The sequence below is a fragment of the Coccidioides immitis genome (assembly GCF_000149335.2).
Source record: "Coccidioides immitis RS genomic scaffold supercont3.3, whole genome shotgun sequence".
Taxonomy (NCBI): Eukaryota; Fungi; Ascomycota; class Eurotiomycetes; order Onygenales; family Onygenaceae; genus Coccidioides; species Coccidioides immitis.
Genome location: NW_004504308.1, coordinates 4,270,544 through 4,298,217, shown reverse-complemented (window position 1 = coordinate 4,298,217; position 27,674 = coordinate 4,270,544). Strand labels below are relative to the sequence as shown.

The following is a 27,674-nucleotide window of genomic DNA, read 5'->3' as shown; positions in this document are numbered from 1 at the left end:
ATAGAGATTAAAAACTCTATTTTTTCAGACTTCAAAATCAGTACATCTGGCCCAGATGGTATATTCTTTCTTATACTACAAAAAATCTATCCAGTACTTAAAGATAGATTTTTCAAGTTATACTCTATACTATTTGAAAAGAGATATTATTCAGAAATCTGGAGAGAAGCTACTGGAGTTATTCTAAAGAAACCAAATAGAAAAGCTTTATTACCAAAATCTTACAAAATCATCTCTCCACTTAACTGCTTGAGAAAAGTTATAGAGAGAGTTATTGCTTCTAGACTTTCTTATTGGGCCTCCCAAAATAAACTACTATATTTTGATCAGTTTGGAGGAAAGAAGCAATGCTCTGCTATAGATGCTGTAATGAGTTTAGTACATAATATTCAATTAGCAAAAGCCAATAAATTGGTAGCCTCAGCTCTCTTTATTGATATAAAAGGAGCATTTGACTATATTTCACTAAATAGACTCTTAAAAGTCTTCTCTGATTTGCAACTACCTAAATCACTAGCTATATGCATTTTTTATTTTATGCAAACAAGAAAAATCCAACTGGTTTTTGATGGTGAAAAATAACAAGCAAAGATATCTATAAATATTAGAATTCCTCAAGATTCACCTCTATCTCCAATACTTTTCTCTATATATACTATATTTCTCTTTAAGAATAATAATGATCTAGATCTTAAAGATATCAGAATTTCTAGTTATATAGATGATACTGAACTTGTTGTCTTCTCTTCCTTAATAGAAGAAAACTGCTTTAAGTTAGATAAAGCTTTACAAGCAATGTCTAATAGACAAGATTCTCATGTAGTTCAATTTGATATGGAAAAAACTGAGTTAATCCACTTTACTAAATTATTTAGTGAAGATAACTCAGTTAAACTACATGATCAAGTTTTTAAACCAAAAAAACTAGTGAGATAGTTAGGTATTTGGCTTGACAATACTCTTACTTTCAAGAACCATATTAAAATTAAGATATCAGCTGCTGAAAGAGTTCTTAATTAAATAATCAGACTTTCAAATACTGAAAAAAGTCTTACTTTTCAAGCTATAAGACAACTTTATATAGCTTGTATTACTTCAGTAGCTGATTATGGTGTTCAGATTTGATAGAAGAATCAAAAGAATCTTCTCTATAAGTATGAGAAACTTTAAAACTCTGCTTTAAGAAAGGTTCTAGGAGCTTTTAAAACTTCTCCAATTTATGCTATGAAGATTGAAGCTGCTATTCCTCCTGCTAAAGTAAGGTTTAATAGACTATGCAGAAACTATACTTATAGACTATTAAAAATGCAAAAAGAATATGCAATCAGAAAAAGAGCATCTTCTAGCTTTCCACCTTATAATAATGGTGTCAATCTTGATTGGAGAAGGTTTTTAGATTGGAATCAATCAGAATTAAATAATGAATATGTTGTACAAACATCAACTAAAAGAAAAAGAAAAAGAAGAAAAATCAAGTATCCAAGTCAACTATTTAGAATTTGTTTAATGATTTCAAATATATTACCTTCTCTAAAAACAGAGAGAATCAAAGCAAAATAGAATGCACCTTGGTCTGAAAACCTAGCTGATTTGATAGATATTCAAATTGAAAATTCAGACAAGAAAACAGCTAAAGATAGTCACATAAATAGAATTAAAAATCTAGATAATAGATCTTTAATTCTCTATTCAGATAGATCCAAAGCTGAAGAAAGTCAATATGCTGGTGCTGGTGTATATGATCTACAAGATAATATTAGATTTTCATGGAATCTAGAAAAATATCTTGAAGTCTTTAATGCAGAACTGTTTACCATAGATAAAGCATTTAAATTAGCAAGTTCTATCTCTCAGTCTCAATCAAGATTAATATCAGATATCTGGGTGTTTTCTGATAGTCAAGCTGCTATTCAGAGACTCATAAATCAAGATCTTAATTCTGGCTTATATTATCTTCAATCTATAAGAAAAACTGCTAAGTCTATTAAAAATCAGCAAATTAATCTACATCTTCATTGGGTTCCTGCACATGTAAATATACATGGAAATGAAGAACCTGATCTAGCAGTAAAGAAAGCTACAGAATTAAATCAAGTTTGTTCTGAAAGATATATATCTCTTACTTATATAAAAAGACAAATAAAAGAACAAGCAATGATAGAGTGGTTTGAAGATCTTTTTAATAGAGAAAGTTCTACAAATCACTACTCTCAATTCAAAATAAAATCCAGATGGAAAGCATCTACTGTTTCTATATCTAAGAAGATATGGTCAACTATTTGCCAATTAAAGCTTGGTTATGAATATTTTAGATCTTATCTAATAAGATTATCTGACTACTCTTCCAATTTATGCTATTTCTGTAATTGTGTTGAAAATCCAAAGCATCTACTATTAGACTGCTTAGCTTATCATACTGAAAGAAGAAAAATCCAACAAGAACTTGATATTTCTCAACTATCTTTAAATTTTATTTTTGAAACTGAATTAGACTTAAAATGGCTAGTTTTATTTCTGAAATGTACTGGAATAGCTACTAGACAGTGGCTTTCCCAAATATGCTAATTTTATTTCTTTTTGATTTGTATCACATTGCTACAAGAATTATTATTTTCCTTTAAAATTAATATTATGTCCTATCTGCTATTTGACTTTTGTGGAGAAAGAACATCTCATATTGTCTCAAAATACTTTGAATTTTTTCCTTTATTCAGTTTCTACAATATATACTAAGTAAATTCTAACAGAGAAGCTGTTAGGTAGTCTTCAAAGTTACTGACTGCATAAGACTATAATAAATAATAATAATAATAATAAATATAGATTCTGTAACCTTTTATATTTTTGCCAATAACTCCACAACCATCAATTGTACACATATGATAATACCACCTTTTAAATTGTCTCTCTGACCTGCTCAGAATGACCCTATTTTTATTAAAAAATATCAACTTTTGCATATTATGTTTTACTTACTATTTGAACTATATATTTTATATTTTTGCTAATAACTCTACTACTATCTACTTTACAGATATAACACTATCTCTGTTCAAATTATCTTACTAACCTGCTTAGAATCTTCTTATTTTCATTATAATATATCTACTTTTGCATCTTATGTTTTACTCACTATTTGCTTTATACAGCTAACCCTAACTTTAATTCTAATTACTTAATTTTCTGTTACTTTTTTATATTTCTGCCAAAACTCTACAATCATTAATTGTAGACATGTGAAACTACTACTATTCAAGTTATCTCTCTGACCTGCTTAGAATATCTCTATTTTTGTTAAAATATATTAACTTTCACATCTTATGTCAGTGTCAGTATTTGCTATATAAAATATATATATTTGCTAATAACTCTATAAAACTACTACTGTTTAAATCATCTCTCTGATCTGCTTATAATCACTTTATTTTTCTTACTATATATTCACTACTTGTGGAGAAAAAGTCCATCTAACAGAAATTACAATCTTCATTACTGTAAAAAATAATACTAATTTATTTTGAATTTTTGTTACTTCTATATTTTTGCCAATAACTCTACAATTATTAATTATGTAAATATAATACTATCATATCTTAAATTATCTCTCTAATCTAGTGCTTAAAATATTCTTATTTTTGTTACAATATATCAACTTTTAAATATTGTATTTTTGTTACTATTTGCTCTATACTTTCTGTTACATCTTCATATTTGCTAACAACTCAAAAACTATTAATTATATAACTATAACAGAACTATTATTTGAATTATCTTTCTGATCTACTTATAATAATTTTATTTTTATTACTGTATCTTAACTTATGCAGTCTTGTAACTTAGTTACTATTTGATTTATATATATATCTGCATCTGCATCTTTTATCTGTATTTTGCATCTGCATCTTGCATCTGCATCTAAATTCAATTTTATTACTGTGCTTATCAGAACTCCAATTTATCTAAATACTTATTTCAGTACTTTGTACAACTCTAGTCTACTTAAATATTTATTAAACTACTTACTAGCTCTCTAACTCTGTCTTACCCTCTCTTTTGTTGATTAATTATTTACTAACTCTGATGCCAGCTATTACTACTTTTAAACTGAAGTAGTCAGACAAATAATATAATTAAAAATTAAAAAAAAAAACTTTTATTTTTAATCTTTTTATACTAACTGCAATTCTCTATCTGACTAATTAACCAGAATCTTGTTCTAAGATAACACTCTAAACTTGAAATTTATAATTCACTAGAAATATAAACATTTGTCTGATATACAATCTTATTATATATATATAGTAGCTCTCTACTCTAAACTCTTTTTCTAGACCCTATCTTAGTATTTTATTATTATATTTATCTAGCTGACAATAAATATTTGTTTCCAACTGTATCTAGTTAATCTTCTAACCATTTCTTAATTTAACAGCTTCTTATTATTATAAATATAGGCTTAGATTAATCAAGCATCAGATAATATGAAATCTCCAGAAGATGTTACATGGCCTAACTTGTGAGAATCATGCATGTGAATCAGCATAATAAAAAATCTATAGAAGAAATTTTATATAGAAAAAAGTACATGAGATAAAAGATCTGGTATTGGCAACTATCTACAACTTGTAGACAAGATTGCCACTAGCTCTTAACAAGAGATTTATGCAGTGGCAGCCTTTTATGTGTACTTATAAGCACATAACTTAGTGCCTTGCAAAAACACATGTACTTTCAACAGCTCACAAGCTGAGGCTCTGAACTGTTGTAAGTGTTGTTTGTCTGTATAAGGAGTTTGTGAGTGAATTCTTACATAACTCTGAATATATAATAATAATATAATTCTTACAGATTATAGAAATCTCAGTATTTAGACTTCTAGTTCACAGATTTATATATTTTATATATAACTCTCTCTCATCAGTTGCAGGCATTAATCTACTTAGCTCTTTTGTACAACAAAAATTGACAGCAAAATTGATGGCAAAAACTAACAACTAAAATTAACAACTAAAATTAACAGCAAAATTGACAGCAAAAATTGACAGTCAAAATTAATGGTCAAAATTGATGATGCCAAAATTGACAGCCAAAATTGATGACAGTCAAAATCAACAACACCAAAATTGACAGTCAAAATTGACAACAGTCAAAATCAACAACACCAAAATTGACAATAGTAAAAATTGATGATGCCAAAATTGACAACAGTCAAAATTGACAGCCAAAATTGACAGTGAAAATTGACAACAGTAAAAATTAACAGTAAAAATTGATGACAGCCAAAATTGATGGTAAAAATTGACAACACCAAAATTGACAATGGTAAAAATTGACAGCCAAAATTGACAATAGTAAAAATTGACAGCCAAAATTGATGGTGAAAATTGACAACAGTAAAAATTAACAGTAAAAATTGATGACAGCCAAAATTGATGGTAAAAATTGACAACACCAAAATTGACAATGGTAAAAATTGATGATGTCAAAATTGACAATAGTAAAAATTGACAGCCAAAATTGATGGTGAAAATTGACAACAGTAAAAATTGATAGTAAAAATTGACAATGCCAAATTTGACAACCAAAATTGACAACCAAAATTAACAGCAAAAATTGATGGCAAAAATTGACAGCTAAAATTTACAGTGAAAATTAATGACCAAAATTGATGCTGAAATTGCCAGCAAATATTTACAGTGAAAATTGATGATCAAAATTAATGGTGAAATTTAACAACTAAAATTGACCATAAAAATTGACAGTCAAAACTAACTTAAGAAGTCAGTGCTGTCATAACTATACTTTCTCTTCTGCATGATGAGTGACCTGCTGAGACACTTGATCTAAATACCTAATGGCCTTTTGACTTTATACCCATGCTTTCTCAAATTTAGACTGATTGGGCACTTGTGTTGTTTGTTCTCTTCCTGCAGCTTTGTACTAATATGTCTTCATGATAGTTCTGTACTAATTATAATAGAAGACCTCTATCTGTACAACTTTCAACCACTGCTACATACACTTCTGATGCTGTATATGTTTTTTCTGCTTTCTTATCAGGCTTTCTGAATCAGAATTCTCTTCAAGATCCATTCTGCTCAGTCTTGACCCAAGAAGTGTCAGATTACTGTTGAGCTAGAGCTGAGAGTGAGACTGCCAGAATTAAGTTACTATTGAAAGATTCATGCTCCAGACCTGCTGTCTCTCTATCTTAACAAGAGTCTGAATGTATAATACAAGCTGAGATGTAAGTCACTTGCAGTTAGTATGCAGCTGGCTTGCAGATTAACTCTCTTTCTCTGTAAATGAGTACAGAACATAATGTTCAGCCATAGTGATCTGAAGATAGTGGCTCAGCTTGCTGAAATGCACACCAACAGCCAGCAAAAACACTGCTGGATTGAGGAACATTACTGTAGAAACAAAATGTTGATCTTGTTCAATGGCAAGCCAGGCATCAACATTACTGGGAACTGAGAGAAGGGCCACATCCAGAGGCAAAGATTAATCACCAGCCTCCAACCTGCCAGAAGCAGCTCATCAATCATGTCTAGCTTAATAATGGTGAGTTCTGGCTGGTACTGCTGAAGATAGTTGACCAGTCCTGAATGAGTGCTAGTTCAGCTTTGCAGTTTCTCTCCCTTTCTACATGTCCAGAAGGCTGCCATGCTTGAATAGAGCAAGATTCAGTGGCTGCAGATGAAGATCTGCTTCACAATTATCTGTCACTTACAGGCCTGCTGAATTCCATACACACAGACAATGATATTAAAGAACTGGTGAAAGAGAATCTGGTACTGCTTTAACTTCCAGTGTTTCTGCAGCTAGTCACTATTGTTCCCATTGCTGTTCCAGCCCCAGAGCCATGCAAAGAGTATCTCAATGTTTCTGACTTTCATTCTGGAGCCTGTAATGAACTGGATGTCTTTCTGAAAGTGAAAATGTTGAAAGACTTGTAAGATACCAGCACAGGTGAATGGTATATCATTATTACATGTGTTCTCAAGTCTAGTGAGATGAAGTGGCTGCTGGATAATATAGTTAGCCAGGCTTCTGAAGACATTCTTCTGGAAGACTAAGCTGGTATTTAGGACCAGGATGGGATCCCATTTCCCATTGAACCTGGTCCTGGTCCTGAATTTAGAAACAGCTGGGATCCCAAATATGAAATCTCAGTCCCATGTCCCATTCTACTCAAGAGCTTGAGGTCCTGTTCCCATCCCTATTCCAGAAATTATTTCCCAGTCCCATCCTCAAATAGAAAATTATGTCCCACATTCTATTCCAGCAGAGATGATAGACTCCTATTTCTCATTCCAGCCAGGTCCATAGTGGGACTGGGATGGGACCAGAATTCCTGGTCCCATTGTGTCAAATTTATAGGGAAGAGTCAAACTGATCAAATTTTGTGTGGACCATTACCAAATTTCATTACTTTTTTGATGAAGGCAGAACCCATAGAAAAATCAATTTGATTGTCAAAAGAAATAAAGTATTAAAACTAACTAATGACTGAAGCCAGCAAACAAACAGGAACTGCCTAAATGGCAAGTTAATTATCATTGTCATCATCTTCATCATTATTATTGTCATCATCTTTATCATCATCATTATTCTTCTTCTCTCTCTTCTTCTTCTTCTCTCACTTCTTCTTCTTCTTCTTCTCCTTCTTCTTCTCCTGCTCCTCCAGAACTGGCTTTGTGAACCAGACAGGGGCTCTAATACTCACCATTTGACAGGTGAAGACCCTGACAGTGCCAGAGAGAGGCAGGGAGGCAGTGGTGGATGGTGGCAGTGGTGGTAGAGCAGCAGCAGCAGTAGTTGGTGGAGCAGGGGCAGCATACAGACAGTAAGTAGTGGCAGCAGGGGCAGAATGATCAGGCACATTAATCAGGCTGAAATAGTTCAACTCAATTTTGGCATTAATGTCAAGAACAAGCTTCATATCATCAGCATTGACTGTAATGTGCTTACAGTGCATCATTGCCATAATAGAGCCTATATTACTTAGTATAATTGTTGGTGTCATTGCTAAGAGTGACTTACACTCAAACAGAGTACACAAGATTGCTTCAGCCATCTTCTGAAGTGACTTAATAACAGTACATTGCCAGCAATATTCATGTTCTTGATGACAGGACAAAGTAATTTCCTGAACCAATTACTAAAACAGAACTACCAGCAAGATTAGCTCAGTAGAGCTCTGAAAGTAGCACATTTCCTTGATGACATCTATTTTCATCAATTAGTATCAAGACCATTATTAAAAATCATTACTTTTTAACATACAAGTGCCAGCCTTCCAATTTTGAATGGAGAAGTGGGGGCAGGAATTCTCCTGGTCAAAGTTAGCCAGATCAACATCTTTATTGACTTTACATCAATTACTCTTCTTCAGGGCTCATTCTTTTAATGTGGTCTTGTGCTGCTCCTCTCCAGCTGTGCAAAATGAACATGCATGGGGAAAACTAACATCTTGTCAGTAAATAATGTGTGTCAGAGCAGTATTCTGCAAGCACTCATCTCTTAACACAACTTATTTTGTTGCAGTATATGTTTATTGTACACATGGACATCAAAGTACAGTAAATAAAAAGATGGTGGAGGGGAAGAAAGAAGGAAAGAGGAAATCATTACCATTAGCTCTGAAGAGAAAGAAGAAGAAGAGAAAGAGAAAGAGAAGAGAAGAGAGACTGACCTGATGTTATTATTCTGTAGCCAGTATAGCAACAATATGTTAATCTTGCCTATAGCAACATGCCTGTAGAATGTAAACAATGTGTATAGTAACCATTCTACAGTACTTGATCAATACACTCTATAATCTCATTATCCTGTAGCCAGCATAGCAACAACATATTGAGCTTGCCTATAGTAACATGCCTGTAGAATATAAACAATGTGTATAGTAACCATTCTATGCAAGTACTTGGTCAATATACTCTATAATCTTATTATTCTGTAGCCAGCAATTCAACTCATTACATATAATTGTGAAAATGGGACCAAAACAATATTTAATAAGAGAGAAGATCTATGCAGCACAGAAGCACTGTCAGGCCTTGAAAGACCATTAAAAAGATATATTCAAGGCAGAAGAGATAAATCACAAGGCATGCCATAATATGCTGAAGAGAATTCAAGCAAAACATGAGTAGTATGCACCCTCAGTGGTTTGCATTGAATTATATTAACATTCATTGCAGGCAGAATAGCAGTGAGGAGGATCACAAGATAATTGAAGATAAAGCTATTGAAGAGTTGATGATCAAGCAATTTGTCAAGAGCAAGTCAAAGAAATATCATGAGCACCAGCTTATGATCTCTCAGTAAAAGAAGAGGGAGAAAGAGAAGAAGTATTATCAAGAAGAGACTACAGAGACTGAGAATGAAGCTCAGCAGAAAAAGAAGATAGAATTCAAAAGTAATAAAATTTGGTAACAGTTCTGATATATTTAGGCCAAAACAAGCCAGATACAGCATTCTATTGCTGCACATAGAAAGGTCTGATTCTGCCAAATGATAGCCAGGCTTGAAATCAAGATTATGGCTCATGATCATAATTGTCTTGCTGCAGTCAGTATATCAAGAGAGGGGGTTGAGAAGAAGATGAGGGAATTCCTGAACCAATTACAGAATCTGAGTGAAGATAACAACAGCTCATCTGCCCCAGAGAAGATGAAGGAAGATGATTTTAAGATTGTGGTGTCCTCTGATAAGAATGATAAGAAGAACAATAAGATGGAGAATGATTGAATTATTGATATCTAGAGAAGAAAGTTAGATTTTTAGTTCTTTTTTCATATTAATTTGAGAATGGGATGCCATTAAATTGGCAAAATATTTTATTTTCCTGAAGAAGAATATTTTATTTTGTAGAAGAAGAAGATTTTGTAGTTGGTTGCTGTACTTACAGAGTAAAATAAGACTAACTATTTAGAGATTATCAAATTTTGCATGAACTCTGACCACATTTTATTACTTTTTTGACTAAGGCAGAACTTAGAGAAAAATCAATTTGATTGTGAAAAAAAAAAAAAAAAAAGAAAAATCTAATAGCTGAAGCCAGCAAACAAGCAAAATCTACAGAGATTTCTTCAGAATTGATCATAGTTCAACATGGAAAAAAACAATTTGTATTGTGGAAGAAGCTGCATTATAAGTTGTTTGTTACTTGATGGTTGACTACTGAAGCTGCTTAGTTGATTAATGATAAGAAGTGTGGTGACCCCAACTGAAAGGCAAAGCAATATTATTCTGATTTTTAATCAAAATTTGATCAGGTGGCAGAGCATTCTAAGAGTACTCCAGAAGTAATTTACAAGTATTGCCAAATCTTTCTCAGTCATTCAAGCTTTTCTCAAAACAGTACAAGTAATCTGAAGAAGCATTTAACAAGTAAAAATTGTACAAAAACTGATGACAGACAGAATAACACTCTGATTAACATGATGGTAGATCATAAATTTTAATTTTCCAAATGTAACAAATTTTAGTAACAGTTCTGGTGTTTTAGCAACAGTTTTCAAAGTATTCTTGAACAGATTCAGATCTGCCTGTTTCTGAATGCAATTGAGATAATTTTCTCCAGCAGCTTGTGCAAATATTAATATTCTTGAATCTCTTATTTTGTGCTATTAAGAATCCAGCATTCCACACATTAATAATCATGCTCAACCCTGCAATGGCTTTACAGATACCCACACAAGAAACATTATATCAGGTCATAAATGATATGTACAATCAGCTATTCTGAAATCTTCTCTTTAACCATGACCCAATAATCAAGATATCTCTGGCAGTAGATAATTGAACAAGTCCTAATAATCTTGTCTTTATGGCAATTAATAGTTATTATATTACAAAGGATTGGGAGTACCATGAGCATTTACTGAATTTTGAAAGTTTAGAGAGTACTTATACTGGCAAGAATATAGCAGAGATTCTCCAACAATTACTAGCAGTATGGAGACTTGAGAGCAATCTTCTTGTAATTACAAGTGATAATGCATCAAATAATGATATCATGCAAGCACATCTTACACATCAGTTGAGGCCAGCATTGCAGCAGTTGAATAAGACAACTGATTAAGATGCAGAAAGTGGGATAATACTCTGTCTTACTTATGTGATTTAACTTGTGGTTCAAGAGCTGGTTTGCAATCTCAAGATTCAGCCAGATAATGATGCTCTACTCACTATCTTTAATGAGAGCTCAATTACTAATAATCTAGCATCAACAGACACATCTGCAAATACTCTTAGAAAGGTAACAAAATTTGATAATAGTCTTGATATAGTTGAGTTGATTTACTAATCTTTGCTTGATAATAGATTTATCTTGTTGCTAATGTAATCAATGTCTTCCCTCAACTCACTGCACATTTCCAAGAATATCAACAAGAGAATTAGTGCAAGATGATTCAAGATGTTCACATAAGATGGAATTTTATCTATAAGATGTATGTTCATGTCTTGTTGCTTCAACAAGCTGTAAACTTATGAATTCAGAACTCATCACCAAAATACTAAAGACTTTGCTTTTTAGATCATGACTGGAAGCAGCTAGAGTATATGATTAGACTGTTGCAGTCATTCAGTTAATTTATCAAGATACTGTCCAAAACAACAGACCCAACAATTCATCTGGTATAGACAACATACAATCATCTTTTCCAGCATTTAGAAAGAGAGAAGAACAAGATCCAACAGTTGATAACAAGAGAGAATATTCAAGAAGCTATCAAAGCTGCTAACTTGAAATTCCAGAAATACTATAGTAATACTGAGCATTCAAAGAGTAAGCTGCTAGCTGTAGCTGCTGCTCTCCATTCATTACATCACATAAGAGCATATGATTCAGAGAATTGGATCAGTGATGAGCATGAAATATACTAACAATATATTTTGAGGTTTTACAAAAAGCATTATGAGAAATATGAACAGTCAAGAGAAGTAATACTTGATGTGAATGATGTATATTTGTTATAAGTATTATTCTGATTTCTTCTCTGCTAACTTCTCTAGGATATTGAGCAAATGATTTTTGAGAGATTCTATTAAAGACAAGCAAATTTCCAAAATGAAATGAAGCAATATTTAAATAACCAAGAATTTGATATCACCTCAAGCTCCAATTCTGGAACAGTGGAGAATGCTAGAGTCTGATTTTCCAACTGTTGCTCAGATGACAAGGGACATTCTGGCTATATCTTTAACAGAGGTTGAAGTAGAACAGGTTTTTAATGTTGCTCAGAATACATGTTATTATTGATGATCACAGCTCCATGCATCTATAATCAAGAAGATCATACTGCTTAAACATGAAGATAAGATGCATATACTGGATGAAGCACTCATATCACATGAGAAGTTGGCCAAGGAAGTTATTCAAGACAATCAAGATGATCAAGATACTCCAGAGATCATACAGAAAGAGATTGCAAGCCTGCTAAATCCACTACTTAATCCAGATAAGGAACAGAAAATACATCAATATTATCAATAGATAGACTCAAGTAGCTAATAGCTTGCAATATGATCCAATTATGCAAAGAGCATTACCAAATTTCAGTACTTTTCCAAAGTTGAATAAATTGATAAAATTATATTAGAACTGTTACCAAATTTCATTACTTTTTGACAACATAAATGGGACTGGAGTTCCCAGTCCCATTCTACACTTTACTGGTCCTGTCTCATATACAATATTGAAATTCCAGTCCTATCTCATTTTGTTATGTTAGGTCCTGGGCCTGTTCTACTAGCTAGATTTTGATTCCAGTCCCAATTCCATCCCAATTCCAGTTCCCACAGAACTGTCCTAATATGCTGTTAAACAACCCAGTCCCATCCCATTAAGCTGAGCTTCAACCTGATCCCATTCTCGGGACAGGAATTGGGACAGGAATCTGGGACCAGGACAGGAAATCCTGGAACCAGATACCACTCTAAGCCTGATTTAGAAGCATCTTCTATATAGCTGAGAGAAATTTGAAAGTTATTCTTGAGATCAAAGTCACAGTCTTTTGCTTGCTTTTAAATATTATAAAAGGTAGAAAGAAGAATCTGGAGAGTATAAGAAACATCTAAGATAGAAATTTCATAAGAGATTAAAGCAAGAGCTTGAATTTGCATAACAAGCTTATTATAGAGAGAGATTTCTCTGGAAGACATGGTGGGCAGATTTGATATTTTGAATTTGGAGAGATTTGGAAAAAGATAGAAGCCAGGCTGTTTGTTGAATAATAGAAGATACCTGCTACCCCACCAAATTTTGATGGGGCAGCAGGTAACTGCAATACATTGTAACAAAATAGAGTTTCCGGGAACTTTTGTTCCACACCTCCATAAATTGACAGCAAAAATTGACAGCTAAGATTTACAGTGAAAATTGACAGCAAAAATTAATGAGAGTCAAAATTGATGGTGAAAATTAACAACCAAAATTGGTGACCAAAATTAATGGCAAAAATTGATAATGAAAATTGACAGCAAAAATTGACAGCAAAAATTGACAGCAAAAATCAACAACCAAAATTGATGACCAAAATTGATGACCAATATTGACCACAAAACTTGACAGTGAAAATTGACGACCAAAATTGACAACAGTAAAAATTGACAACCAAAATTGACAACTAAAATTTACAACAGTAAAAATTGACAACCAAACTTTACAACAGTTAAAATTGACAGTCAAAATTTACAATGGTCAAAATTGATGATGGTAAAAATTAACAACCAAAATTTACAACAGTCAAAATTGACAGTCAAAATTTACAATGGTCAAAATTGATGATGGTAAAAATTGACAACTAAAATTGACAACAGTAAAAATTGACAACCAAAATTTACAACAGTCAAAATTGACAGTCAAAATTTACAATGGTTAAAATTGACAACAGTAAAAATTGACAACCAAAATTGACAGCCAAAATTGATAACAATAAAAATTGACAACCAAAATTGACAACCAATATTGACCACAAAACTTGACAGTGAAAATTGACAACCAAAATTGACAGCCAAAATTGACAACCAATATTGACAACCAAAATTGACAACCAATGTTGACAACAGTAAAAATTGACAGCCAAAATTGATGACCAAAATTGACAACCAATATTGACAACCAATATTGACCACAAAACTTGACAGTGAAAATTGACAACCAAAATTAACAACCAAAATTGACAACAGTAAAAATTGATGACCAAAATTGATGATCAAAATTGCCAACTAAAATTAACTGTAAAAATTGGCAGTCAAAACTGACTTAAGAAGCCAGTGCTGTTATAAATATACTTTCTCTTTCTGCATGATTGAGTGACCTGCTGAGATACTTGAGCTAAACACTCAATAATCTTTTGACTTCATACCCATGCTTTCTCAAACTCCAACTGATTTGCTACTTGTGCCATTTGGTCTCTTCCTGCAGCTTTGCACTGATTGTAATAGAAGGCCTCTCTCTGTAAAACTTTCAATCACTGCTGCATATATCTCTAACAACATGCATGCTTTTCCTGCTTTCTCATCAGACTTTCTGAGTCAGAATTCTCTTTAAGATCCATTCTGGTTATTCTAGGTTCAAGAAGTATCAGATTACTGTTTAGCTGGGCCTGAGAGCAAGATTATCAGAATTAAGTTGCTCTTGAAAGATTTATGCTCTGGACCTGCTGCCTTTCTATCTCAACAAGAGCCTGGATGTGCAACACAAGCTAGAATGTAAGTTACTTGCAGTTGGTATGCAGCTGGCTTGCAGATTTACTCTCTTTCTGTATGAATGAGTGAAGAACATGATGTTTGGTCATGGTGGCTTGAAGATGACAGCTCAGCTTGCTAGAATATACATCAACAGCTAGCAAAAAGACTGCTGAATTGGGAGATATTGCTGCAGAAACAGAATGTTGACTCTGTTCAATGGCAAGCCAGGCATCAAGATTACTGGAAACTGAGAGAAGAACCACATTCAGACATAAAGATTGACCATCAGCCTTTCAATCTGTCAGAGGTAGCTTATTAATCATGTCTGGCTTAATTATAGTGAGTTCTGACTGGTACTGCTGAAGATAGTTGACCAGTCTTGAATGGGAGCTAGCCTAGCTTTGCAGTTTCTCTTTCTTTTCATGTGTTCAGAAGGCTGCTGTGCTTAGATAGAGCAAGATCCAGTGGCTGTAAATGAAGATCTGCTTCACAATTGTGCATCACTCATATGCCTGCTGAGTTCTGTACATGCTGACAATGATATTAAAGAACTGGTAGAAGAGAACTCAGTACTGCTTTGACTTCCAGTATTTATGCAGCCAGTTGCTGTTCCTATCATTATTCCAGCTCTAAAGTTATGTAAAGAGCATCTCAATGTTCCTGACTTTCATTCTGAAGTCTGTAATGAACTGAATATCTTTTTAAAAGTGGAAATCTTGAAAAATTTGTGAGATACCAGCACAGGTGAGTGAGATTTCACTATTGCATCCATTCTCAAGTCTAGCAGAATTGAGTAGCTGCTGAGTGATACAGTCAGTCAGGCTTCTGAAGATATTCTTCTGGAAGATTCTCAGATAGAGATTTATTAGCAGCTACAGCAGCAGTGCAGAGCAGGTGGAGTCTAGATGAACATTCATCATATGGCTGAATACATTATAAAAGAGCATAAAATTAGACTTGAACTTGATCAGTTGCTGGTACTGCTGGTAGTAGATCATCTGTAGAGTTAGAGTGTTGAAGACCATGTGTGCCTGATGTAGTGGCTTGATGTTACAAACATAGATCTAGACCAATCAAGCATCAGACAACATCAGGTGTTCAGGGGTATTCATGTGACCCCAACTCTGAATGTATAAGAATCACACAATTCACATGGAGTATGGAAACCCCAGTATTCAGTCTTCTAGTTAGAGAACCTCTATATTCTATGTACAACTCCCTTCCATTAGTTGCAGGCATCATATACACTTAGCTCTTTTGTACCTCTAATTCTGGGAAAATCTACATGATCTACAACTGATTCTCCTAACATTCTGAATGCTCCAATATATGATTGCCTAAGTCAGTATAATGCCACCAAGACCCACAAGACAAACCACAACAACACTCCATGTTGCAGACCCAACAGAGATAGATATCAACATGAAGGAGATGAACATTAATAAAGATGCTGGTAGTAGTGGAGCCACCATCAGCAAGACATCAGCAGACAATACAGACAATAGAGATACACCTCTCAATATATTAGATAAAACCTGAAGAAAGAAGATCTTTGAAGAAAAGAAGGCATGTCTGCAAAAGAATCTAGCAGACATATATAAATAAAACAAGATATGCAGACTGCAGAAGCAGATGGAATACAAACAGAGAATAGTAAATGACAATTTCTCTTTAGAGTTCCTCTTACACACATGACTGATAGAGAAGTCAGATAATTTCAACAATATAAAGCCTCCAAAAGCATCTTACTACTATGGCAAATCACTTGGCAAGTGCAAATTGTGGTTAGCTTCAATAAGACAGCAGTTTCATCTGAAGAAATTATTACAAAAAGCACCAGATGCAGTCAGGATTGATTGGATGTCCAGCTATTTTCATAACAAACCCCAGATACATTAGCAGATGTTGAGAATGGAGAGAGAACAACTACCTATATCATGGAATGAATTCAAGATATGATGTAAGAATAATATTGAACTCAAGATAACTTATAGTCAAGACACAATGCAGCATTATCATGATGCTGTCCAATAAGAAAACCAATCCATACTCTCATTTTTGATGTACATTGCCAAACTCAAACAGAATCTGGACAGTCTATCAGATGAATTCTTTTATATACTCTTTCTACAGATAAAGCTCAGACCAATCATTCAAGCTGAACTGAATAAACTGTAATATTAATCAAAAACAGTTGCAGAATTACAAAAATAAGTGATGCTTATTGAGTCCATTCTAAAAAAGAAGAAGCAAAGTCAGTAGGACAAGAATCAAAATAAGAAGAAACAGAAAATCTTAATCTCTCAAGAGAAAAATGTGTCTCAACAAGACAACAAAGAAGATTATCCATGAACAAAGAAGACATCAGTGAAATCACTTTCAAAAATGTCAGAAGAGAAACACAAATAATGAATGAATGAAGAGCTCTGTCTAAGATATGGCCAACCAGACTATAAGATAAAGTTCTGTACAAACAGCTTCAACAAGTTCCAGTGGACAGACAAAAAGAATGAGAACCAGGTGAAGACTAGAATCACAAAGCTTATGCAAGACCCAGATCAAACATTAAAAAGACAGGGTGTTAACTCAATAGAGAAGGCAAGCAGGTGCAGTATGTGTCTATCAGTCATACTGACTACACTATCAGATGGTCTTATAGAGCAAGCTGCACTTTTGGACTCAGATACCACAGTGGACAGTATCTTCTACAAACTGGCATTCCAATTGAACTGGGATCAACCAGAGACACCTATAGAAGTCATTAAGATGTTGAATGGAGCTAAGGCTGATTGGTATAGCATCTACAAGACCCAACTCACTATAACAGACTTCATGGGGATTATAAAGATGGTAAGACATATGTTCATGATGATTGATATAGTTGATGTGAATATAGTTCTAGGCATGCTGTGGTTAGAAGATTTCAATCTGGATATAGACTGGAAGAGCAAGACATAGTATTACTGATTCTCAGAGAAAATGATGAAACTTCTGAATGCAGGTAGATTTCTCTGAGTAATGCACATCAAGAACAAACTCTCTTATGTCATTTTCATGTCAGATGACAACCAAGTCCTGACAGAAGTGCTTGAGTAGCTGAGAGACTATAAAGATGTTTTCTCAGAAGACAAAGCAGCAGAGTTGCTGAAATTAATAAAGATTAGTCATTCAATTATTCTTAAAGATGGCTGTGAGCCTCTGTACATGCCAATCTATGGACTATCACTCAAGAAGATGAATATTCTACAAGAGTACATTAAGAACAAGTTATGCAAGAGTTGAATACATTTGTCATGAAGTCTGACAGAGGCTTCAGTGTTGTTTGCACCCAAGACTGATGAAGAACTCAGACTCTGTATTGATTATTGTAATCTTAATACAATCACAGTAAAGAACTGTTACCTCTTGCTGTTGATAGACAAGATGTTAAGCCAGTTGGTGGGAGCATGCTACTTTTTTAAGGTAGACCTATGTGATGCCTACCACTGGATTAGGCTCAAAGAAGAAGATAAATGGAAGACCATGTTTTGTATAAAGTTTGAGAGTTTTGAGTATCTTGTCATGTCTTTCAGATTATCAAATGCACCAGTGACCTTCCAGTTCTATATTAATAGAGTGCTGGCAGGCCTGGTTGATGTATGCTTTATAGTTTATCTAGATGATATTCTTATTTTCTCTGCCTCAGAGAGAGAGCATGAGAAACACATTAGACTAGTTATGGAATGTCTAAGGGAATACCAGTTGTTTGCAAAGCTTGCTAAGTGTGCTTTCAAAAGATAAATAATCTCATATCTTGGATATATCATTGATAACAAAGATATTAAGATGGACTCAAAGCAGGTACAGATGATCATAAAGTGGCTCTTGCTATGAAGCTTATATAATATTCAGGTATTTCTGGGTTTTGTGAACTTCTATTGGAGGTTCATACAAAAGTACTCAGTTATTGTGGTGCTGTTGACAGATTTCTTGAAAAGCAGTGAAAAGAGAAGAAAGAAAAGATCTTTCCTTCTGATATCTGCTGTCAGAGAAGTATTTTGTGAGTTGCAGATAATCTTCCCCAGAGAGCCTGTCATCTGGCACTATGATCCAGAATGTAGAATATATCTGGAGATGGATGCTTTTGAACATGCTGCAGGTATGTTATTGCTACAGCTGTTTAAAGATAGATGGCACCCAGTTGTCTACTGGTTATTCAAGTTTGATCAGGCCCAATGAGCCTATGGCATGCTAGATAAGAAGATGTTGGCCATCATCCAAGCATTTGTTCATTAGTGGCAGTACTTAGAAGAAACAAAGTACTCTGTAGAGATTATCATGAACTATGCAAATCTCCATTCATTTATGAAGTTCACAAACAAGGTGGCACAACAACAACATGTAAGATGGATAGAGATTCTCAGAGCATATGACTTTAAGATTCTCTATCACTCTGGAAAGTATAATCCAGCTGATACATTATTATAAAGATCAGATTATATCAAACTAGAAGAAGACATTGATCTGCTGATGTATACACTCAAATAATATTATACAGATGGTGTTCCAGAGTGGAATTTATTTGAAGAAACTTTCTTTAATGAAGAAGGTATTCAAGTACATGCTGCTTGTACTGTCCAAAGCAGTGAAGTAGAGATGGTACAGGGGAGATCTGGTGGCACCAAGACAGTTGAGTCAGTCTGGGGAGCACCAGCCAGAGATGCTGGGAAGACTTAATAAAGTAATCACAGAAGATTCTGGATTCCCTGTATGTGTGTGAACATAGTGATAAAAGATAAAAAGATCTATAACAAATCAACTGTGAGTGTATTGAATCTGCTACTAGAAGTACAGAGAGATAATCTCTCTGTACAAGCAAGATTCATCAAGACAGAATTCCAGCAGTCAGAGTGGAAAATAAACAAACAAGATTTTTTAATAAAGAGCAGCAGAATCTATGTTTCTAAAGATTCAGCTCTAAGACAGAAACTACTACAAGTCCACTACAACAACTCATTCACAGATTACTTTGATATAATGAAGACATTTGTCTTGCTCCAGCAAAAATATAATTGACAATTAATGAGACAAGATGTCCAGATATACATACATGAATGTTAAATCTGTCAATAAGGGAAGACTTCAACACATAAATCATATAGATTGCTCATATCATTGCTGACACCCAGTAGTCTCTGGCATTCAATATTTATGAACTTTATAACAGATCTCTCTCTGAGTGGAGAGGAGAGGAATTTATACAACACAGTTCTGGTTGTTGTGAATCAATTTATGAAGCTTGCACATTTTCTTGTGTGTAGAAAGAAGATTAATACACCAGAGATGGCAAATCTTCTGTTCAGAAGAATATTTAAAGACTTCAGATTTCCAAACAATATTATTTCAGATTAGAGATCTGTCTTCACAAGTAAATACTGGTCAGAGCTATGTTTTCACATGAAAGTTAGACAAAAACTTAGCACAGCATTTCACCCATAAACAGATGGCCAAACAGAGACACTGAACAAGATCTTGAAGAGATATCTCCACATCTATTGTAGTTATAGGCAAGACAATTGGGAGAAGTGGCTTGTGTATGCAGAATTTGCATACAACAGGTTAGAATACTCTGTAATGCACATGTTCTCATTCAAAGCAATGTATGACTTCAAATCTAGAGAACCAGATGAGATTCAGAAGTCAATCAATAATGACAACAACATACAGATGATGTCTGACAGGAGACTGAGGATAATCTCTGCATTAAGAGATAGTCTGGTAGAACATTTGATGAAAGCAAAAGAGAACCAAGTACAGTTCTATAATTAAAGATATCAAGATAAATTGTATGCATCTGGTGACAAAGTGATGTTGTCATCAAGAAATCTACAAACAATACATTCTTGCAAGAAGTTAGACAACAAGTACTATGGACCTTTCTCAGTGATAGAGATTATAGGAAATAACACATATCAACTGAAGCTCTCTCCAAGCTATCAGATCCACAATGTTTTCCATGTCTTATTGTTGGAACCATATTGCACAAGAAAGAGTGAGGCACTAATGTGTCCTCCCACAGTACTAGTAGATAACTATCATGAGTGGGAAGTAGACAAGATCTTGGACAACAAAACATACTACTGCAAGAGATGTTACCTAGTGAAGTGAAAAGGATTCCCTATTGAAGAATCAATGTGGAAATCTGAGGAAAATCTTGAAAATGCACAAGAGGCCTTTAAAAATTATCTAAGGAAAAGATATAATTACAAGAAGATGAATGAATCTATATACAGGAAGAAAGATAGATGTGATACAAAACAAACATAAAGACCACAACATCTACAAAACCAAGAAGTTAATGGCAAGAACACATACTGTGAGAGTGCCCAAGACATGACTGTAATGGTGGTGAACTGGCTATAGATAAGTGAGGCTCAGAAGTCACAGGTATGTTTGATATGACAATGGACAGAGCTACAACAGAAGATGCAGTCATAAAAGAAGGCATAACAGACAAAGAACCATGACAAGAACAAAGTACTTCCACAATGCTATGAAAACCAGAAGAAACAGCATTGGTTAGACAGTTGATAGAAGATATAAGATTGGCTTAAGCAGAAGTTAGTCTGAGAACAGGTAAAGATAGTGAAGAAGATCTACAAGACTGGCTTCTGTACTGTCTCAAAGAGTCTTGATCTCACTTGTCAAACAAGTGGTAAGATGGTCAAGCAAGACATGGATGTTTCCAATCTCATTCTTAACTCAAGACAAGACAGCACAAACTGGACTTGGTGAATAAAGAAGTTCAAACAGATTATTCTTGACAGACCTGGCTTCAGACACAAGATCTATAGTTTTAGTTTGTTGACATGATGCAGGACAACAATGTTTTATAGAAGATTCTTCAAGAACAGAAGTGGTCTGGTGACAACAACATTTGGTGGTCCTGGAGTTAAGCTTATAAAATTCTCACACAAGTACACTCATACACTTCACATTGTATGGATGGTGAGGGTCTGCAGCATTAAAGCAGTGATACTTCTCTCAAAGACATAAAAGTCAACATACAATATTAAAAGCAGATTTGAGTACCTATAACCATGTCAGATTAACAAGAAAGAACAGATAAAGACACACTTACATTATGATAAGTACAGATTTGGCACTTTAAATAATAAGCACAAGATTCTTTTTCAGAATTCCATATACAGAACTCTGCTTTGTCCAAATAATCAGTAAACATTGAATATATGTATATCAAGCAAGAAAACACCTTCTCTTTAACATTGGGGACAGAATTCTTCAAAGAAGACATGGTAATGAAGGGTAGCATAGAAGAAACAACAACACTCTTATCAAGACATGTAGAGTGGTATCCAGTTCTGGAATTTTCTGTTCTGGTCCCAGATTCCTGTCCCAATTCCTGTCCTGAGGATGGGATCAGGTTGAAGCTCAGCTTAATGGGATGGGACTGGATTATTTAACAGCATATTGGGACAGTTCTGTGGGAACTGGGATTGGGATGGGATTGGGACCAGGATCAAAATCTAGCTAGTAGAACAGGCCTGGAACCTGACATGACAAAATAGAATAGGACCAGGATTTCAATATTGTATATGAGACAGGATCAGTAAAGTGTAGAATGGAATCAGGAACTCCAGTCCCATTTGTGTTGTCAAAAAGTAATGAAATTTGGTAACAGTCCTAACATAATTTTATCAATTTATTCAACTTCAGAAAAGTACCAAAATTTGGTAATGCTCTTTGCATAATTGGATCATATTACAAGCTATTAGCTACTTGAGTCTATCTATTGATAATATTGACATATTTTCTGTTTCTCATCTGGATTAAGTAGTGAATTTAGCAGGCTTGCAATCTCTTCCTGTACAATCTCTGGAGTATCTTGATTATCTTGATTATCTTGAATGACTTTCTTGGCCAACTTCTCATGCAATATGAGTGCTTCATCCAGCATATGCATCTTATCTCCATGTTTAAGCAGCATGATCTTCTTGATTGTAGATGCATGGAGCTGTAATTATTAATAATAACATGTATTCCAAGCAACATTAAAAACCCATTCTACCTCAATCTCTGTTAAAGATATAGCCAGAATGTTCCTTGCCATCCAAGCAACAGTTGGAAAATCAGGCTCTAGCATCCTCCACTGTTTCAGAATTGGAGCTCAAGGTGATGTCAAATTCTTGTTATTTAAATATCACTCCATTTCATTTTGGAAATTTGCTCATCTTTAATAAGGTCTCTCAAAAATCATTTGCTCAATATTCTAGAGAAGTTAGTAGAGAAGAAATCAGAATAATAGTTATAATAAATATACATCATTCACATCAAGTATTACTTCTCTTGACTGTTCATATTTCTTATAATACTTTTTATAAAATCTCAAAATATATTGTCAGTATGTTTTACACTCATTACTGGTCCAATTCTCTGAATTATATGCTCTCAGGCAGTGTGATAAATGGAGGGCAGCAGCTACAGCTAGCAGCTCATTCTTTGGATGCTCAGTATTACTATAGTATTTCTGGAATTTCAAGTTGGCAGCTTTGATAGCTTCTTGAATGTTCTCTCTTGTTGTTAACTGTTGAATCTTGTTCTTCTCTCTTTCTAAATGCTGGAAAAGATGATTGTACATTACTTATACCAGATGAATTGTTGGGTCTGTTGTTTTGGACAGTATCTTGATAAATTAACTGAATGGCTGTAACAATTCAACTATATACTCTAGCTGCTTCCAGTCATGATCCAATAAGCAAAGTCTTTGGTATTTTGATGATGAGTTCTGAATTCATAAGTTCACAGCTTGTTGAAGCAACAAGGCATGAATACACATCTTATAGATGGAATTCCATCTTGTGCAAACATCTTGAATTATCTTGTACTGATTCTCTTGTTGATATTCTCAGAAATATGCAGCAAGTTAGGGAAAGGCATTGGTTGCATTGGCAACAAGATGAATCTATTATCAAGCAAAGATTAGTAAATCAACTCAAGTATATCAAGATTGTTACCAAATTTTATTATATTTCTAAGAGTATTTGCAAATGTATATGTTGATGCTAGATCATCAGTAATTAAGCTCTCATTAAAGATAGTGAGTAGAGTATCATTGTCTGGCTGAATCTTGAGATTGCAAACCAGCTCTCAAATCACAAGTTAAATCACATAAGCAAGACAGAATATTGTTCCACTCTCTGCATCTCAATCAGTTGTCTTGTTCAACTGCTGCAATGCTGGTCTCAACTGATATGTAAGATGTGCTTACATAATACCATTGTTTAACACATTATCACTTGTAATTGCAAGAAGATTACTCTCAAGCCTTCATGCTGCTAGTAATTGTTGGAGAATCTCTGTTATATTCTTGCCAGTATAAGCACTCTCTAAACTTTTAAAATTCAGTAAATGCTCATGGTACTCCCAATCCTTTATAATGTAATAATTATTAATTGCCATAAAGACAAGATTATTGGGACTTGTCCAATTATCTACTGCCAGAGATATCTTGATTGTTAAGTCATGATTAAAGAGAAGATTTCAGAATAGCTGATTATACATATCATTCATGATCTGATATAATGTTTCTTGTGTGGGTATCTGTAAAGCCATTGCAGGGTTGAGCATGATTATTAATATGTGGAATGCTGGATTCTCAATAGCACAAAATGAGAGATTTAAGAATATTAATATTTGCACAAGCTGCTGGAGAAAATTGTCTCAATTGCATTCAGAAACAGGCAGATCTGAATTTGTTTGAGGATGCTTTGGAAACTGTTGCTAAGACACCAGAACTGTTACTAAAATTTGTTACATTTGAGAAATTAGAATTCATAATCTATTATTATGTTAATCAGAGTATTATTCTGTCTGTTACCAGTTTTTATATAATCTTTACTTGTTAAATGCTTCTTCAGATTACTTGTACTATTTTGAGAAAAGCTTGAATGACTAAGAAAGATTTAGCAATGCTTGCAAATTACTTCTGAAGTACTCTTAGAATGCTCTGTCATCTAATTAAATTTTGACCAAAAATCAGAATGATGTTGCTTTGTCTTTCAGTTGGGGTTATCACACTTCTTATTATTAATCAACTGAGCAGCTTCAGTAGTCAACCATCAAGTAACAAACAACTTATAATGCAGCTTCTTCCACAATACAAATTGTTTTTTTCTATGTTAAACTATAATTAATTCTGAAGAAATCTCTGTAGATTTTGCTTGTTTGCTGGCTTCAGCTATTAGATTTTTCTTTTTTTTTTTTTTTTTTTCACAATCAAATTGATTTTTCTCTAAGTTCTGCCTTAGTCAACAAAGTAACAAAATGTGATCAGAGTCCATGCAAAATTTAACAATCTCTAGATAGTTAGCCTTATTTTACTCTGTAAGTACAGCAACCAACTACAAAATCTTCTTCTTCTACAAAATGGAACATTCTTCTTCAGGAAAATAAAACATTTTGCCAATTTAATAGCATCCCATTCTCAAATTAATATGAAAAAAGAACTAAAAACCTAACTTTCTTCTCTAGATATTAATAATCCAATCATTCTCCATCTCATTGTTCTTCTTATTATTCTCATCAGAGAACATCACAATCTCAAAATCATTTTTTCTCATCTTCTCTGGAGCAGGTGGACTGTTGTTATCTTCACTTGAACTCTGTAATTAGTTCAGGAATTCTCTCATCTTCTTCTTAACCCTCTCTCTTGATACACCAACCACAGCAAGATAATCATAATCATGAGCCATGATCTTGATCTCAAGCCTGGCTATTATTTGGCAGAATTGGGTCTCTCTACATGCAGCAATAGAATGCTGTGTCTGGCTTGTTTTGGTCTAAATATGTCAGAATCATTACCAAATTTTGTTACTTTTGAATTTTATCTTCTTTTTCTACTAAGCTTCATTCTCAGTCTCTGTAGTCTCTTCTTGATGATGCTTCTTCTCTTTCTCTCTCTTCTTTTGCTGAGAGACCATAAGCTGGTGCTTATGATACTTCTTTGACTTGCTCTTGACAAATTACTTAGCTATCAATTCTTCAATGGCTTTATCTTCAATTATCTTGCAATCCTTCTCACTGCTATTCTGCCTGCAATGAATATTAATATAATTCAACACAAATTACTGAGGGTGCATATTATTTATGTTTTACTCAGATTCTCTTCAGCATGTTATAATATGTCTTGCAATCTGTCTCTTCTGTCTTGAATATGTCTTTTTGATGATCTTTCAAGGTCTGGTAATGCTCCCATGCTGTATGGATCTTCTCTCTTATTGAATATTGTTTTGGTCTCATCTTCATGATTATATGCAATAAGTTGAATTGCTGGCTACAGGATAATAAGATTATAGAGTATATTAATCAAGTACTTGTATAGAATGGTTACTATACATATTGTTTACATTCTACAGGCATGTTGCTATGGGCAAGCTCAACACATTGTTGCTATGCTGGCTACAGAATAATGAGATTATAGAGTGTATTGATCAAGTACTGTAGAATAGTTACTATATACATTGTTTACATTCTACAGGCATGTTGCTATAGGCAAGATTAACACATTGTTGCTATGCTGGCTACAGAATAATAACATCAGATCAGTCTCTCTTCTCTTCTCTTTCTCTTTCTCTTCTTCTTCTTTCTCTTCAGGACTAACATTAACAATTCTCTTTTCTTCTTTCTCTTCTCTCTTACCATCTTTTTATTTACTGCACTTCAACATCTGTGTGTACAACAAACATATACTGTGACAAAATGGGTTGTATTAAGAGATGAGTGCTTGCAGAATACTGCTCTGATGCACATTATTTACTGACAAGATATTAGTTTTCCCTGTGCACATCCATTTCACACAGTTGGAGAGGAGCAGCACAAGACCACATTGAAAGAATGAGCTCTGAAGAAGAGTAATTGGTATAAAGCTAATAAAGATGTTGATCTGGCCAACTTTAATCAGGAGAATCTCCACCTCCACCTCTCTGTTCAAAATTGGAAGGCCAGCACTTGTATGTCAAAAAGTAACAATTTTTGATAACAGTCTTGATACTAATTAGTGAAAATAGGTGCCATCAAGGAAATTCACCACTTCCAGAGCTCTACTGAGCTAATCTTGCCAGTGGCCCTGTTCCAGCAATTGATTCAGGAAATTACTTTGTTCTGTCACCAAGAACATGAATATTGCTGGCAACATACTGCTATTGAGTCACTTCAGAAGACAGGTGAAGCAACCTTATACACTCTATTTGAGTGTAAGTCACTCTTAGCAATAGCACTAATAATTATACTAAGTAATATAGGCTCTGTTATGGCAATGGCACACTGTAAGTATGTTATGGTCAACACTAATAATATGAAGCTTGTTCTTGGCATTGGTGCCAAAATCAGATCAAACTATTTCAGTCTAATTGATGCACCTGATTGCCCTGCCCCTGCTATCACCACCTGCCACCTGTGTGCTGCCCCCACTCCACCAACTACTACTGCTGCTGCTCCACCACCACTGCCACTGCCCACCACTGCCTCTCTGTCTTTCTCCAGCACCATCAGAGTCTCTACCCATCAAATGACAGGTATTAGAGTCTCTGTCTGGTTCACAAAGCCAGTTCTGGAGAAGCAGGAGGAGAAGAAGAAGGAGAAGAAGAAGAAGAAGTAGGAGAAGAAGAAGAAGAGGGAGGAGAAGAATGATGATGATGATGAAGATGATGACAATAATAATGATGAAGATAATGACAATAATGATTAACTTGCTATTTAGACAGTTTCTGTTTGTTTGCTGGCTTCAGCTATTAGTTAGTTTTAATACTTTGTTTCTTTTGACAATCAAATTAATTTTTCTATGGGTTCTGCCTTCATCAAAAAAGTAACAAAATTTGGTAATGGTCCACACAAAATTTAATCAGTTTGACTCTTCTCTATGAATTTAATATAATGGGACCAGGAATTCTGGTCCCATTCCAGTCCCACTA

At 34.1% G+C, this 27,674-nt stretch overlaps 4 protein-coding genes across 4 annotated transcripts; 2 read left to right on the top strand and 2 right to left on the bottom strand.

Moving 5' to 3' along the window:
- Window positions 1-7,642: 7,642 nt before the first annotated feature.
- On the bottom strand, window positions 7,643-8,080 carry CIMG_13345 (uncharacterized protein; the record flags this gene model as incomplete). Its single annotated transcript, XM_001240247.2, has 2 exons — window positions 7,643-7,998; window positions 8,047-8,080. The coding sequence occupies 2 exons, from the start codon at window positions 8,078-8,080 to the stop codon at window positions 7,643-7,645; spliced, it is 390 nt and encodes a 129-aa protein (XP_001240248.2).
- A 1,070-nt stretch (window positions 8,081-9,150) lies between these two features.
- On the top strand, window positions 9,151-9,756 carry CIMG_13344 (uncharacterized protein; the record flags this gene model as incomplete). Its single annotated transcript, XM_001240248.1, has 2 exons — window positions 9,151-9,329; window positions 9,531-9,756. 2 exons carry the CDS (start codon window positions 9,151-9,153, stop codon window positions 9,754-9,756), a joined length of 405 nt encoding a protein of 134 aa, XP_001240249.1.
- Window positions 9,757-25,232: 15,476 nt separating this feature from the next.
- On the bottom strand, window positions 25,233-25,457 carry CIMG_13343 (uncharacterized protein; the record flags this gene model as incomplete). Its single annotated transcript, XM_004445154.1, has 2 exons — window positions 25,233-25,367; window positions 25,428-25,457. The coding sequence occupies 2 exons, from the start codon at window positions 25,455-25,457 to the stop codon at window positions 25,233-25,235; spliced, it is 165 nt and encodes a 54-aa protein (XP_004445211.1).
- Window positions 25,458-26,639: 1,182 nt separating this feature from the next.
- CIMG_13342 (uncharacterized protein) lies at window positions 26,640-27,361 on the top strand (the record flags this gene model as incomplete). The annotated part of the gene is made up of 3 exons (XM_001240253.2): window positions 26,640-26,714; window positions 26,783-26,957; window positions 27,006-27,361. The coding sequence occupies 3 exons, from the start codon at window positions 26,640-26,642 to the stop codon at window positions 27,359-27,361; spliced, it is 606 nt and encodes a 201-aa protein (XP_001240254.2).
- Between the last annotated feature and the right edge of the window lie 313 nt (window positions 27,362-27,674).